The sequence below is a fragment of the Pituophis catenifer genome, unplaced genomic scaffold (assembly GCF_029215685.1).
Source record: "Pituophis catenifer annectens isolate HBS135680 unplaced genomic scaffold, rPitCat1.0.hap2 SCAF_2, whole genome shotgun sequence".
Taxonomy (NCBI): domain Eukaryota; kingdom Metazoa; phylum Chordata; class Lepidosauria; order Squamata; family Colubridae; genus Pituophis; species Pituophis catenifer.
This window is the reverse complement of record NW_027256882.1, coordinates 176124386-176140816: the sequence shown is the minus strand read 5'-3', so window position 1 is coordinate 176140816 and position 16431 is coordinate 176124386. Positions and strand designations below refer to the sequence as shown.

General features: G+C 43.4%; 1 protein-coding gene across 4 annotated transcripts in view; it reads right to left on the bottom strand.

The window, feature by feature from the left end:
• FLNA (filamin A) overlaps positions 1–16431 on the bottom strand; it is a 70144-nt gene that overhangs the window by 18402 nt on the left and 35311 nt on the right. The window contains exons 23-31 of one of the 4 annotated variants that reach the window (XM_070938153.1): positions 16237–16399; positions 15245–15405; positions 13758–13928; positions 13552–13675; positions 12094–12250; positions 10613–10802; positions 10348–10371; positions 6182–6429; positions 2570–2677 (exon numbers count right to left, since the gene is read on the bottom strand). In XM_070938153.1, the coding sequence (XP_070794254.1) occupies positions 2570–2677; positions 6182–6429; positions 10348–10371; positions 10613–10802; positions 12094–12250; positions 13552–13675; positions 13758–13928; positions 15245–15405; positions 16237–16399 (1346 nt within the window). The remainder of the gene's footprint in view (positions 1–2569; positions 2678–6181; positions 6430–10347; positions 10372–10612; positions 10803–12093; positions 12251–13551; positions 13676–13757; positions 13929–15244; positions 15406–16236; positions 16400–16431) is intronic. The other 3 variants (XM_070938155.1, XM_070938154.1, XM_070938156.1) reach the window with 3 other exon arrangements.

The following is a 16431-nucleotide window of genomic DNA, read 5'->3' as shown; positions in this document are numbered from 1 at the left end:
GCAGAAGTAGTCTGCAGTACTGCACTCTAACCACTGCGCCACCACGGCTCGTATCACTTCTTTCCCCTTTTGTTTGAAAAAGCACTGGAGCAAAGAGAAATTAGTTCAGCTGTCTTGCCGATAAGTTGTTTCAAGAAGCACCTGGCAATAGCCTCCTCCAGAAGCATCACTATTCCTGCCCAGGTTTTTTTCTGTATCCCCAAATTCTACCTCTCCTGCTCTTACAGGAGTTACAGACCTCATATTTTCCAAAAGAGTAAGAACAAACCCCTGTGCTTTTAACTGCCAGATTAGATATTCTTCAAAAGGATTTAGCTTATGCTCTACCCCTGTTCCTTTCTGCTATCTTGCCCTTGTTGGCTGGCATGCTTGCCTATGTCTGGCTTATAATTCAGTTGGAATGCTAAGTACCGGGATCCAACTAATGGACGACCAGACAGACACTTGCCCATCAGCAAGTTTCCCCCCAAAAAGCCAGGCCAGCATCAAGCCAAGGAGGACTCTACTTATAGCTAGCTAGGCCCCCAGCAGACGCCCTAAACAAAGAGGTGAACTGCATTCCTTCATATACCCTGGGATAATAAGGGTGATACCTAGCCTGATCGGGTAGGACCTGGAAGCCCTGCCCAGCAGAGGCCTTGACAAGGACGACACACAAAGCATGGATGGCATCTAGAGATGGAGGGATGTGACCTCAGACAAAGACACCCTGGGAAAAGCACCAAACCTGCCACATTCTGGAAGGTCTCCTACCCACTCTGGAATTCAAGCAGAGCAGATATAGTGAAAGGGAGTATGTTTGTGGGGGGCAGGGGTGCGATGGTGCAAAGAAAAGTGTCCTCAAAAGCCACAAAGCCTATGTTTTGAGTTCCTCCCAAGCCCTATGAGAAAGCCCCACCGTGAGAATATCATGCCTGCAGCACTGCCCCTCTGCGGAAGCTCATCAAGGAGTTTTATGATAGCCGAGTGTCTCCATTTTACATCCATTTCTCACCATACTTTGCAGAATTAATTAATTAATTGCTAGCAATGTCTGTGGAGGAATCAGGCTGCTGGAAGAATGATTCATGTTTGCAGAGAATACCAAGAGAGATTATAGCCAAGCCAGCAAAGAAGCATCAGCTATCTAAGAGGAAGTGACCCTAAATTCAACAGTTAGTTGAAAATGTCTATGGAGATTCTCGGACATCCAGGTCATGGTTGTCCCAAAGGTGCTTCCCCACCCCCCAATCCACCATCCAGTCAGAGCTGAAGAAGCTCCTTGGATGAGAAGCGAAATGTCTTCAAGAAAAGCAAGAAAGTCCAGTTGCCTCTTGAAAAAAGCACCCTTAGGACAGTTAGTTGAAAAGTTTTAGGGTTCTCTAAAAACAGCCCAATTTCTTGATTTAAGCTTGGAAGAGGGGAAAAATAATGAACGTTCAGCAGTTCATTGGTTTGAGCGTCGGTGTAATCCTGTTGGTAAGAGTCACTGTTTTTCTAGCTGTATTTAAAAGAAAAGAAAGCCCTATTTATGCAGTTGGCATTATAACTGTATCTAGTTTAATTCTGACTATCTCTCGTGCTATGGAGGGAGACCATAATTCAGTGAAGGAGCACCTGCTTTGCATGGCAAAGGTCCCATATTCAGCCCCAATATCTCCAGGTAGAGATACCAGATAGCTACTAATAGAAAAGCCCAACCAACAGTGGCTCTCCAAGATCTCAAACAAGATTGCAAGTGGACAATTTCATTCTTCTGTTTTTAAATAATGTGCTGAACAAATACATCCTGCACTTCTAAATTTCAGATGGTCTTTTCCTAGTTTCTCAGTGGAAAAAAATGAATTAAAAAAAAATCATCTGCTGTATCATCCCTATGTCATAAGAGGGAGATACAGGTAATCCTCGATTTACAACCCCCATTGAGCCCAAAATTTCTTTTGCTCAGTGAGACATTTCTTAAGTGCGTTTTGCTCCATTTTTCAACCTTTCTTTACCACAGTTGTTAAGTGAATCACTGCAGTTGATAAGTTTAAAAACATGGTTGTTAAGTGAAATCTGGCTTCCCCATTGACTTTGCTTGTCAGAAGCTTGCAAAAGGGGATCACGTGACCTTGGGACACAGCAACGGTTGTAAGTATGAACCAGTTGCCAAGCATCTGAAATTTGATTACATGATCATGGGGAGGCTACAAAGGTTGTAACTATGAAAAATGGGCCGTAAGTCACTTTTTCTGGTGGTCTTGTAAAGTTTGAACGGTCACTAAATGAACTGTTGTAAGTCAAGGACTACCTGTAATGAATCCTATCCCACAGCTTCTGCAGCTTGGTGGTGTTTCAAGGGACAGTAGCTAATGGTACTCCACATAGCACCCACCCACCTTCCCCATAACGGAACTGTTATCTTTGGGTCTGAATAATTCATTGGTGCTGTTCTTGGGGAAAGGTTCTGCTCCTGACATCATCATTTCAAGCAGCCACGTCAGCCCCAAGCAGTGCCAAGGCAAGCGAAGCAGCCATCTGAATTCCATGGGGCAGTTTCTCCACCCCCAGAATGCGCTGGGCTAGCTTTTCCTCTATGAAACTGAACTGTTACTGCTGGTCCCCAGGGCTGCTGTGCACCAGGTGCGTATGCGTAGGGTGGGGCACGCATCGGCTGGGCCATCTGCTGGGGGGTCTTGCGCTCACCATCCAGGGCCTGTGGCAGGAACGGGGCAAGATGGTTAGAATAGATCAACGGAAAGGCTGGCTCCAAGCCAATGATGTCATTACGGTGCTACCGTTTCAGAGCTCAAGACACAGAAAAAGGACAACAGTTTTTTTCCTTTGGAGCTAGAGAACCAACCCCAATGGAGATATCTCAATCACCCGCTGCTCATTTACAAAGGATAAAATGATCCAGCACTTGCTGTTTTGATTACATGGTTTGGACTTCTCTCAGTTGATGCTAATCTTTGAGATTTCATTCTTCCCAATAGGCAACAACCCCAAAGTCAAAACATAATACTGATCTTCAAAAGAAAGATAGAAAAATAGAAAGAAAAAGAAAGAAAGAAAGAAAAAGAGAGAGAGAGAAAGAAGGAAGAAAGAGAAAGAAAGAAAGAAGGAAAGAAAGAAAAAGGAAGGAAGAAAGAAAAAGAAGGAAGGAAGGAAGGAGGAAAGAAAGGAAAGGAAAGGAAAGGAAAGGAAAGGAAAGGAAAGGAAAGAAAGAAAGAAAGAAAGAAAGAAAGAAAGAAAGAAAGAAAGAAAGAAAGAAAGAAAGAAAGAAAGAAAGAAAGAAAGAAATCATTGCAAAGGACTCAGATTTGATCTGGATCTTGCCACTACCAAAGTGAGAACTAGAAACTTATTTTTTTTAAAAAAACTACTCCACTATCTGCAATAGCAATGGCATACAAAATGAGGACAACTAAGGAACATGAGGGAGAACATGAAAGAGGAGCTCTGCTCTGTCCCCCTGAAGCCTCTGGATGCTTTGATTCTTTTTATTTAAAGAGCAATACAACCAAAAATGTCTAAAGTCGATGGCAGCACCTGGCTGACCTTGGCAGATCTCTGAATCCTAAGTAGGACCAAGCTTGATTAGGTAGTACTTGTATGCGGGAAATTCCAATGCTGTATGTTAGATCGGAAATTGGAAAAAATGGGAGAAAATAATGGCAAGCTAATTTGGTACTGTTGCCAAAAGAAAAAAAAAAGTTTACTGGGACATGTCCAGGAAGTCACCGGGTGTCCAGTTTGATTTAAGGGAGGCTTTACTTTTCTAAGACCTAGATCACACACACACACACACCCTTCATTGATTGCCAACCCCCAAAAATGATCTCACTGCAACATGTGTTATATAACACAGTACCAATTTACATTTGGAGAAGAAGCTGCCTGAAATTACATAGTACAAACTCAGCAGAGGAGTTTCATCATTTGCTCATGCACTGAGAGGCATTAAAATAGAAAAAGTACATTTTTTTTTCTTTTTAAATGTTTTCAATACTGCGCCTGATTTTTGGGAGTTGACAAGAAATGTGTGTGCAGGTGGGTTTAATATACGGATGAGTTTTTCTTGGAGGAGTGCATCCTTGTGTAAATGCAAAATACACAGCTGTAGACAGACATGTAAAGAGGTGGCTTCGGGGGGCAGTGGGGGGACGATGACGGTGGGGCAACAGAGGATCAACCAAATCACACTAATGTTGGGTTAACCAAGTTGGGGTAATGAACTGCTGGTTGTCATCAAAGTAATGAGCTTCCTTGGCAACTGGAAGTCAAATGGCCAAGCAGAAATGGAGATGTCACTGTGTGTCCTTAGGTAAGCCTTCTCCCACACCTGCCAGATGCTTTCAACAGTTCCCATCACCCCTACTATCCGCCATGCTGGATAGTAGGGAATGAGCGGAGTTGTTGGCCAGCACATCTGCCAGCATCAGCTTGGGAGAGGGCTATCTCAGGTCAACTTGCCTCATTCTGGCAGCACAAGCTGGCAGTAAGATGCAGATCATGGACTAGCAGGGAGTGTCAGAGAGCTATCACACGGCATTTAAAGTTTGCGCTGGAGGAAGCTTGTAAAGGGAGGTGCTGCAAAAGCCAACACCAAGGGGAAAAAATTAACAGTTCAGTCCCCGAGTTTCTGCAACTGTGGAATTGAAAATCAGTGCTCCAAAGAGGAGCCTCCAGTTTGCTAAGCAAGGTGGGGAAGGAAAAGGAAAACAGTTGATTGCTTTCCAGCAAATCCAAGTTTCCTTGATTCAGGGACTCTTGCCTGTTCGTTTCTAAAGCCACAAGAGAGGAGGAGGAAGAGGAAAGGCCCTGCCTGCTTCAACACCCCTCCCTTCCCCCTCTTTTCATTGAGGTGAGCCAGGAGGCTCCTTTTGTGTTGGAAACTGGAAAGTGTTACAAATATTTGAACAGGAAGACACGGTGTCCAAAAGCCAAACAATGACTCACTTGTTAAAGACGGATAAATTGCACATCACAGTTTTGAGTTGCTAACTTGCTTTTAACCGTCAGATGTCACTGTCAAGTGGGTGGGGGAGCTCTCTCTTCCTCCTACACACCCCTTTGTCACTTCTATCCTCCTTGATTCCAGACAGGTGATTTCCATGAGAAAGCATTCTGAAACACAATCCCTGAACCTAGAAACTGAAGCAACGCACTTGCAAACGTGGGTCCGCCATCTTGATTTTTTTTAAAAAACAAAAACAAAAACAAGTTTCTAGCCCTCAGATACATGGTGTGGCCAAATTAGATGAGTTTAAGTAACCTTTTCAGAAACCAGCTGCAAAGAATACAGAGACTGCCTAATTTATAGCTCCTCCTTTTTTATTTAATTAAGTAGAATCATGTCTCAAAACTGGATTAGGTAGGAAGCACTGTGGTTGCTGCTCTGGAAAGTAGGCAGCTGGGCAATCATTCCAGCAGACATCCTGCTTTCCTCTGCACAGAAAATACATTTTCTTTGGATCTTGTGAATTTAAGGAAACCAAAGGGAAGTTCAGCAGCTGCACTGTAGCTCGAGGACAGTCTTTGTGGAAGGGAAAACACCTTCCCTCTGACCTCTCCCCTCAGCCAACAGCAAGAAAACAGGTTTAGAAGCCAGTTGTTCATCCTGCTGAAGGGCACCCCAGAATTCAGATGTGAGCTCAGTCCTGGGAAGGGGGAACCAGGAGTCATTTGTCTAAGGTGGCAGTTTTAAAGGAGAAATGCTTCATCTTTCACAGTGTGAACAAATAGCTTTGTTTCTGCCATACAGCCCTTTTTTCAAATTGTCACCCAATAATTTGATTGATTTATACCATGTTTATACTATCCAGAAACAAGAGTTGATTTGTACCAGTTTTACTTGTTAACCAATTAGTTTTACATACTCCCTCACCTCCTACTCAAGAGTTTTTAAATCCAGGCACCAGCTGCTTTCCTCCTTTTATTTATGGGGGGGGGGTGAAAAGGAAGGGAGAGGAGGAAACTGGGGCAGCCATTTCATCAGAACCTTTGAATAGATTTGCACACCACTTGCTTCTATGTGTACAGCATCTTTCACGTGAATCTTTGGCCACCAGAGACACCATTTGTCTGTTGGAAGCACCTGAAAGATGATTGCACTTTGCCTGCACAAGAGGCAGCGTATTCCCCACAAAAGGTACCACAGCAGACTCTATGGAGGCCACCGATTTGAAGATTTCTCCCGCCTCAGGGTAAAACTCACCGTAACCTGGAACGGACTGTTGGGAATATGCTCTCCTCCAAAGCGTACACAGATGACGTATTTGCCTGGCTGGGGTGCCGTGTAGAAGATGTCAAAGGTCCCATCTTCATTTTCTACCACATCAACGTCTACCTCAGTGCCATCTGGTGTGCATACCGTGCAGGTCACCTTGCCTTTTCCAGCAGCCTTGGCATCCACAGTGATGACAGTCTCTTCACCAATCTGGATGGTGGGGCCTATGCCGGCTCCTAGCAAAAGAAAGAATCATGGGAAAGGGAGAACTTGATCCCAACCCACAGCCAACCTTTCCTCCCCTCGTCCACTCTGAATCTGCTAAACTCTTAAGACTCTTCAGCAATCCAGGTTTCTTAAAACGGGGCCCTTCAAATTGTGCTTGGAGGTCAACTTTGGAAGCTCTTATCACAATCTCTCTGAAAGATATGTGACTGAGTAAGGTTGGATCAACCTGTATTGCCAATTTCCCCAACACATTTTGTCAGGGAAGGTGGAATCAAAAGGCTAGTTCACAAATAGATAAAAGAATCATGAATTATCAGATTGGGATAACTCAGTGCAAGTCAGACGAGAACACTTCAACAGAGTGGCTCCCTAACATTCACCACAGAATGCCTTCAGTATAAGCAGAACTAGAGTTCTAACTGTGTATCAGTAAACTTTTAGAAAACTAATCTGTTTAAAAGGGAACAAGAACCAAATGGCTGAAACTAAGCCCAACCTCAACTCAGTTCCATATAAATAGAGAATGCTTCCCATTCCTTACTGCCAGAATCTTTAGCCCAGGCCTCTCCTTATGCATCTCAGTAGCTTGCTCCCAGTTGTCCATGCACTTCATGCAAGGAGGAAGCTGTTGAGGTGTCAAAGAAGAGCTACTGTAGGGCATCAATTGCTATTTGCATAGGGATGGAGGGAAAATATAAGTTATGAACCCTACCAAGCTCACACAAGAGGCTGACAGCTAGATCAGAAAGACACTTGATGCTTCATATCAGCCCCTAGGACTAAATCAGACAACTTCACATTGAGAAATAGAGCAAATAGTTAGCGTTATTATAGTAATCAAAGCTACGGTCAGTCACTATCAGGAGCAGATTCTTGAAGCAAAGGAAGAGTTTTATGTGACCGTATCTATCAATGCCAAAAGTTTTTGGGAGAGCTCATTTCCCGTGGAAAATAAGCCCCAACTTAACAGGGAAAGTGCCATAGATAAAGGTGTTTTTCTGAATTTTGAATAATAACTTCTATACGGTGATTAGCTTTTTTTATTAAGAGAAAACCTTAGCTGAAATTCCAATTGGCAGCCCACTCTCTATAAACTACAATTCTCAAGGTGCTGAAGTGAGGTGAATGAGATGAGGCAGTTCCAGTACTACTAACATCCGTTGGTCTATTGTTTTAGCTGCTTTTATATATTTTAAAATGTTTTTAATATTTGGTCATGATACTATAACGATTTTAGATATTTACTGTTTTAGGTTTGTGCCCAGAGTCACTTACTCATGAAATAGGTGGCTATATAAATTAGATAAATTGCTTCAATTTTCAGTTATTTTCTTCTGAATCTGTTGCTTTCTGCCAGAACATTGAATTCACAGGTTAAGCAAAGTCATTAAGACTTTCACCGTGGCCCAGGATCCTTTTTTGGGAATCCAGAATTAGTATTATTTTGGCAGGGTAAATATTTTTCAGTATTGGCAAGGTATGTTGACAAGCGAGATGCCTGAATTCATGTACAGTACTGCCAGTTTGGCACACACAAGCACGCTTTGAGCGAGTGCTTTCCCTGCTCAGATTACTTGGTGAACTCCATCAGTTATAGAAATGCCAAACAGATGTCTCTCACCATCTGGCAAGCTAGGTCCATACTAAAGACCTGTCCATCCCTTGCAATTTATAGCTCTTCTTTGGATGTCAGAGATCAGCAACTTTTTCTCTCATATTGAGAGAATCCAGTAAAGTTTAAGCTCTTAGGCTTCCACACACGTCACTGAAGTACAATTTCAAGTATCTATTGGCCAAGCTGGCAAAAACTGGTAGAAACTGTAGTTCAGAAGCATCTGGAACACCACATTTCCCCCTGCCCCTATAGATCTGTGTTCCTATGCTTGATCAAGTGAAGGAACATATACTTTTAACACGGTTCTTCCACAGTGTCCAACCAGTGGAAAGCCACAGAATGGACAAGAAGAGAAGCAACTTCTGCTTCAAGTTATTCAGTAATGATTACTCCAGGGCAGGGGTCTCCAATCTTGACAACTTTAAGACTTGTGGACTTCAACTCCCAGAATTCCTCAGCCAGCTTTGCTGGCTGAGGAATTCTGGGAGTTGAAGTCCACAAGTCTTAAAGCTGCCAAGGTTGGAGACCGTTGCTCCAGGGAATCCTTGACTTACAATCGGTTGCTTAGTAACCACAATTGACTCAAGAGGGGACTTACAACCCAGATTTGAAGTTCTAACAATTGGGCCTCTCCACAGTCATGTGACCAAACTATGGGCACTCAGCAACATGATCACTTGCAGCATCCAGTGGTCGTGTAACTATATTCTACAACATTTCTGTAGAAAACCAGCACAATTTCCTTAACTGCAGTGAGTCGCTTAATGACTGCTGCAAAAGCACTCATAAAATTGAGTTAGTCACAACATACGACTATAATGGGCAGGCTCCATTACAAGTCACATGTCGAGAACTGCCTACATATAGCTGTCATTATTAGCGGTTACAACAGTCTTATTTTTCAGGAATTACCATAATACTTTTTTCTGAGCCACCAAAGTTGGAAGTTGTCATTACATATGATGCAAACTACTCCTATAATTTTGAATATGTGTTCTGTGAAGGACTACTGTTGTTCCTTTTAACTATCTTGAATTTCCCTTTACCCAGCTTCATTTTAGGAGCTTAGATTCTTGTATTTGTAGAAAGAGAGAGAAAAAAACCTTCCCTGGTCTGAAAATAAATTCCCAGCAGTTCTTCGATTAACATGGGAGATTTTGCTAACCACTCCTATAAATACAGTCTGTTCTCTGCTTCAAGACTTCTGCACCTTGACAATAGGCATCTTCCAGGACGTGGTCCCCTCCAGCCACCCCAAAGCTTGCAACACCCCTGTCTATAGAGAGGAAACCTTCCCCCGAAAGGTTAGGGAACATGCATGGTGCCAATCCATTTATTTCTGATTATAAAGACACACCCTTCATGGTGCAAGCAAGAGGGTGACTTCAAGAGCGCAGGGAAGGGAGAGGAAGGGGCTACTTGGGGAATGGGAGGGTGGAGTTTCGGGACCACCATGCTGCAACCTTACCCTGACATTTAGATCCACCTGCTTGTTTCTCAGCAGTTCACAGAGTTGGACGCAGCCCAAGGTGTTTTTCCACCTCATAAGGAAAGGTACGTACGGTTTGCCAATGAAGCAGAGCTGCTTGCCAAAGTTATAAGTAACCCTTAGTTGAACTATTGGAGGAAAACATCAATCATCTCGGCTCAATATTCACAACACAATCTGGGCTACGTGAAGAATATGATGTAATGAGAGGTAGGACTAATAGCCCAGATGTTCCTGTGGACCACGATCCCTGGCTCAGTCCATCATGTGTGAAGAGAGAAACGAATCCTGCCTCAGGACATGAAGGTTATCTGCTCTTCTCGAGGCTTGAGAGCTGATTAGGGGTCCTTCTTACAGACTGGCATTTTTATAGTTAGAGTAAAACCATTTATTTTCCCATTAATCTGCCAGAGCTATATCTATAAAACAATATTCTGATAATTGGTTTTTAAAATGACAATCTTAACCGTTGACTGATTGATCAGCAGGACTGCAATTGAAGAGCCTACTTTTTAAATTTCCAAGTCATTCCATCCTAATGTTTTACTTAAGATGTTCCTTTACATGGCAAGTGGAACAATAAATGGTAGCTCTGTATTATTTCTGGCAAATGGCACACCGACATCAACAGACTGATTGGACGGGCCTAGTTCTAGTACACATGTGCTTTAAAGCAGCCTCTTCCAGTTCAAATGGTGTCCTGCCGCCCAATCACAAGCACAGGTGGAGTCTAATGCAGGGGAGGGAAACCATGCAAGGGGAAAACTGCAGGGGGAGCAAGCAGACGGAGGGGAGGGGGGAAGCCATTAGCAAGCTGCTTACCTAGCCCATGACCTCCAATCGACACTGAGGTGAAAGGGCAAAGAGCAAGGGTAATCAGAGTGAGACAAAAATCACACAAAACAGTGCACAATTAAAAAAAAACACACAGGAAACATAAATCCCTTTCCCCACAGTGATGCGCAGTGGGGCCGGAGGTGCCCGGCAAAAAGCAGTCTGTGTGGGGCGTGGCATTGGTTCAGCGTGGCTTGCCCACCCTCCAGCATCTTCCCCCACCCTGAGACCCCTTGCCCGGAAGAGCTCTCACCTGTCACCGTACACTTGCTGGCATCACCAGTTGGTAAAGCACGGATACGGTAGGGCGAATAGGGAATCTCATCCCCGCCATACTTGATGAGAATGGTGTAGCGGCCAGTCATGTCGGGGACATAAGACACTGTGTAGGTGCCATCTTGGTTGTCCCGGATGGTGGCCTTTTTGGGTTTGCCCTCAGGATCCTGAGCAAAGAGCAAGGCAAGTAAGTGGGTTGATGTAGAGCTAATGGAAGGCACCCAAACTATAGGTCAGGGTTCCCCAAAGTGGTTGGTATCGACCCATAAGGGTCAGTGAGACTACCGAAGGGATCAATGTTACTACAGAACAGTGTGAAATCTCAGCTGCCCATTCTTTAGCAGATGCTGGCCTTCATATGCATTAAATTCCTGCCAAGAACCTAGGATATTGTAATCTATTGGCATAATATATGTGCAGATCCAAGAAGTGGAGTCTTTTGTAACTGACGGACATTTTGTCAATGTGCAGATTTATAGTGCTATCCAAGATCTTTTGGTATGGTACCCATTATTGGGATCATCATCATCATCATCATCATCATCATCATCATCATCATCATAGTTGTTGGTGGTTATATAGTTACTGTAACCAAGATATCTAGACTGGAATTGACATTTATCAAGTTCTTACCAAGGATTTGGGATAAGGAGTTGTTGCTTGATGGTATTAAAGGTATTATTGCAGGATGTAAGCTTTTCCAAGTAAAGCTGCCTTTTGCAATGGATTGATAACGATTCTGTCAGAGCCCATGGTATTATTATAATTATACTCATAGTACTATTTACTATTATTTATTATGTTATTTTCATAGACTAAATGTCTGGGAGTCAACTCATTCACTTATCTGGGATAAAGATAGATAGATAGATAGATAGATAGATAGATAGATAGATAGATAGATAGAGGATGACTGTGGAGGAGCTGTGGTCATTAACTAACTGAATCATACAATAGAGACCAACGAAGACTTTGCAGAGCTCAGATTCATCACTTTATAGTTTATGGCCCTTAGTTCAGGAGTTTGAATAAAAATAGATATAGGTTCTCAATCTCATAAATGTCATCTGATCAATAGCTAGAAGCTGAGTAAGGAAACATTAAGAACTTAGATTCTCAAAAAACAAAATACTCCACCACTCATGACGTGTCCCAAGTATGAAGCAGCATTTGCATCATTGGCAATAGGAATCAGAACATCATTGCAGGAGGCTGCAGCAGGTGATTTATGCCTTTGCCACCATGCAACTGGGCTACCCTTTAGATGGACTACTCTGTTTTTGAAGACTGTCTGGAAACCTCACAGTGCAGAATGCAGCTGTCTGACTACTGGTGAGCGAGAACTGCTATTCATTCTGAAGGATACAGTTGTGCACACATCTAGCAACCACAGTAACTCCCATCAAGAACTCATTTGATCTCCTTGCAATCCCATCTCTGTGGCCTATTTCTACTTACCGTGATCTGTACAGCCAACAAGCCTTCTCCAGCATCCTTAGCATCAATTGTAAACTCTACTGGCAAACTGGCTGGAACACCTGTAGTGTTTAGTCCGGGACCACTGGCCTTTACCTTGCTAGCATCATGAGTAGGTAGAACCTTAACTTTGAATGGGCTGGAGAAATACAAGAAAGAAGAAATGTGAGGGCTAAGTAGATATATGAGTTTATCAAAAAGTCTAAGGACATCTGCACTTCTAAGGTGCACAAATGCTCCTCAGCATCAGAAATTATTCTAATTGTCCTATTTTACAACACAGTATAGTCTTCCCAAACTGACACCCATCCAAGAAATCAGAATGGTACCCTCAGAATTCACTTCCGACATGTTAAATTGAGTTTTGAGAAGTTCACTCTGAATATATTGAAAATGCATCAGATTGAAAAAAGCTGGAACTGGGATTAAGGGCTGCCCTTTTCAAGTTAGAGGCAAGGGCAGACTCAATGAGAGAGCTTTTGGTGCAGCTTCAGCAGAAGCAACTGTAGATAAACAGGGGAATTCCAAAGGTGCATCCATGCATCCATGACCTGGATGACTGAGAATCTCTACAGACATTTTAGCTATACAATTAGGGATGAACAACCTCTGAATGGTGTGGGAGTAGGAATGGTTTTCCAGAGAAAAAAAATTGCAGACTACAGGAACCAGGAGCACTACTCAGGTGACCCTGAGGACACAGATAAACCTCCAAGTGCTTCAAGGACTCTCTAAAAGGATGCAAATGACCAGCTGTCTGCAAGGAGTATAAATCCTTCCATTCCCCACTATGCTGTCAGAGCTGAAGTAGCTTCTTGGATGAGAAGCAAAATGTCTTCAAAAGAAAAAAACAAAGAAGTCCAGTTGCCTCCTGAAAAAGCACCTTTGTGACAACCATGACCTGGATGACTGAGAATTTCTACAGACTATAAACAGGGGACGTATTCCCCCGAGTATCTTCTGCCCTTAAAAAAATGGATGGTGCAAGCTTTTTTGACTTTTTTCTCAAGTTGCAAATGAAGGTAATGAGGAATATTGAGCGTTAGCCCAAGCAAGCATCCCAGTGGCTCTTAAGAGTTGCTAACTAGGCAATTTCTATTTTCTGCAAGTTCTATTACCATGGAATAAAACCCAGTTGACATTTTGTTACCACCAGGTCTGCCCTTTCTTCATGGTTGAAGGCCTCAAAAACGACTGTTTCACAGACCGTTCACTATGTCACCCTAGAGTAAATGTAATGCAGGAAACCACCATGGAAGGTATCCCAAATGCTACAGAAGCTCTTCTCAGGCCCTCTGAGCTTCCACTTTTCAAATATGGTTCTTTGGGAGAAGAGAGGTCTGTTAATCATAAGAATCAGAAATTTGTCAATGAATGCTATGTTTCTGCATTTCTGCCACAGAGGCTTCTGTTCTTTGGCCTCCGCCAATCTGTTCCTACCTGTGAGGCACCTCATTGTCTCCATAACGCACACCGATGCTATACGGTCCTTCACGACTTGGTACGTAACTTGCAGTCTGGGTACCATCAGCATTATCCACTACATCTACAGGTTCAACTACTCCTGTAGGACAAGGGCAAGAGATGAGGGATGAACCAAGCTCAAAGGAGACACCATTTGTCCAGTCAAGTACAGATTTACTTACCCCTTGGACCTTGAACTTTCACCTCGAGGGGTGCCACACCTGCCTTGCTGGTGTCCACTGTAAAGGACTGGGGAACATTGGCTCTGACGACACCAGGAGTCAGGCCAGGGCCTGAACATTTTACCTTGGATGAATCCACCACATCATGCACAGGGACTTTGAATGGGCTTCCTACAGAGAAGAAAGAAACATAACCTGAGTCAAGGAACTGCAACTTGGAGGAAGCTTCCTGTAGTTCTTAAAAAAGGTTATTTGATTTCACGCCATCCATTGCTTACTGTGAAAGAGACACATTTGTAATCCTTATTTTCACAACCTCTCTGCTATTCTTTCTGCTTCTCTCTCTGGCCTTTAAGGAAGCTTGGGAAATGTGAGATTTAGCGAGTGACCAACCGATTTGAGGACTCTGAACAGGTTCCAGCCATAGGGAGCCATACCTGCTACTAGTGACCAGCACCAAGATGCCTTGTACTCAGCCGAGGATACCCCATTATACCCACCTGATCCTATGCCAGAATTTCCTACTCCACCCTTCCTGGTTTGGTAATTATTGCTTAGATAAGAGCAGCTGAATTGCTCCAAAACCTAAACACAATTTATGGGCTCCTCTTTTCAGAAGCAACCAAGCTGAAGACATCCATGCCGTTAACCTTTTGGTCAAGACTAACCATTCCACAGTAGTGGCTTATACCTATAGAAATGATGGGAAACCTGTGGTGCAGTGCAGAGATTGAGGTTCTGAATTGGGGGAGTCGTGAGCCAAGTTCCTTGTTCAGCCACAAACACTGTGCCAACCACTGTTTTTCAACCTAATGCACCTCATGGGATTGTTATTGTACAAATAAAATTTATCTAATTAATAAAATTAGATTCCACACAAGTTGTCTCTTCAGCTCCCAGAGAAGCAGCTGGATATAAATGCAGTAAATAATGAGGCAATAATCTTTGAGCCAAAGATTGGATAGGGCCTACAAGGCTTCTTCCTCCAGTGGAAACTACATGCCCAGAATGGAAAACGAGGAGGCCTGGCTGCCTCTTCCATCATCAAACTCATCACTACCTTTCTGCCCATATTGCAAGGAAGTGACTTCCTCTTTCTTTATACCAGAGTCATCCAACCACATTCAAAGAGATTGAGTCTCCTTCTCCATAGAGAGACTACTACTCTGTAGGTGCATAAGGCTTCAAGAGGGGAAGACCACTACTCAAATACTATTATTGTATCATTCTATAAAAAGGCAACCCAATCTTTTATCTTGGAATTGTTTCCCCAACCTAGGCTGATCATAGCCTAAAAAACAGCCAAGCTAATGACTATGATGAGTTGTCAAATGCATTTAAGCTATGTTGCACTTGTGGCCCAGATAGGTGTCCTGTTGAAGTCTTGAGGGATTGCCACCACCAGGCCAGTTCAGTTACCAAATTCTAACTTCTAATCAGCACTGCTATAACCAGCCTATTATCACTACATCCAGATCAAGTCATACCTGGCACTTGGTGGCCACCGTATGTGACATTAAGGTTGTAGGTGCCAGGCTCATAGGGGATGTACTCCACAGAACAGCTACCATCTTTGTTGTCAGTGCAGGACATTTTTGCTTCAGAGGGACCTTCAACTGCTAGGCCCAGGCCACCAGTACCAGCACCCCTGTAGCAGAAAGAAGGAACAATTGGGTCATGCATTCCAAAGAGGGCCCTGAGCTTTGAACCAAGCCTTCCATTATAGGGAATTGCAGCTGCTATGAGAGAAAGAGAGAGAGAAAGAGAAAAGGAATCTAAAAGTTAAAGCAGTTCAGTGACTACATCAGTCTGGAGGGATGGGCAGCCCCAGATTTCTACGTTCCAATTTGGAGCCAATGTATTTGTAAAGTTTATAAAGTCAGAAATCATGGACACCTGAAGGATGTAGCTATATCTTACTTGGATTTCATCTATATAGCCCTGCACTTCTGTTTAAAGCCCTAAAGCCTACTTAGGGCTACCTCTAATGGCTGTATTATTTGTCTTCTCGGCAATGGTATGCACTTCAGATCCTTCCAAAACCCACCACAAACTTGCATCTTAGCCTAAAACACTTTGCAATAATCTCAGGGGGAAGCATCAAAGTAGGGGATTTACTTGAAGAGTGTACAATTCGAGTTCCAGCACCATATAGAGTGCCCCAAAACCTTTGGTATGGGCTCCCAGAGCAAATCCAAAAACTGATGACAAACTGTAATTTTTTAGTGTGATTACAGGGGGAAATTTTGCAAATCGCAAAATACAGGAGGGAAGTGATGGCGCTATCTGTACTTGACTAATTTGACTCCCTCAATGGCTGCCTTCCCTCCCCTCCCCCCTCCCTCAGCAACATATTCTTGATCAACTTTGATATATCCCTTTTTGAAAGATGGGTAAAAGTAGCCAGCCAATACTAAGAGCTACTCTTGTTCATTCCTCCTTTTCAAGTGCTGCTGCATTCTCGCTTTCTAATGTTTACCTCGTCTCCACTGTGAACTTATTGGGCTTGTTAGTAGTCCCACTTTGGATGCCGGGCCCGTGCACTCTCACCCTTGCAGGGTTACATCCTTCAGTTACCGGTACACGGAAAGGGCTACTTGGGACAGGGCTGCCATCATAGGTCACATCAACTGAATGGACACCTAAAGGGAGACAAGAAAGGTTATGCTCCTCC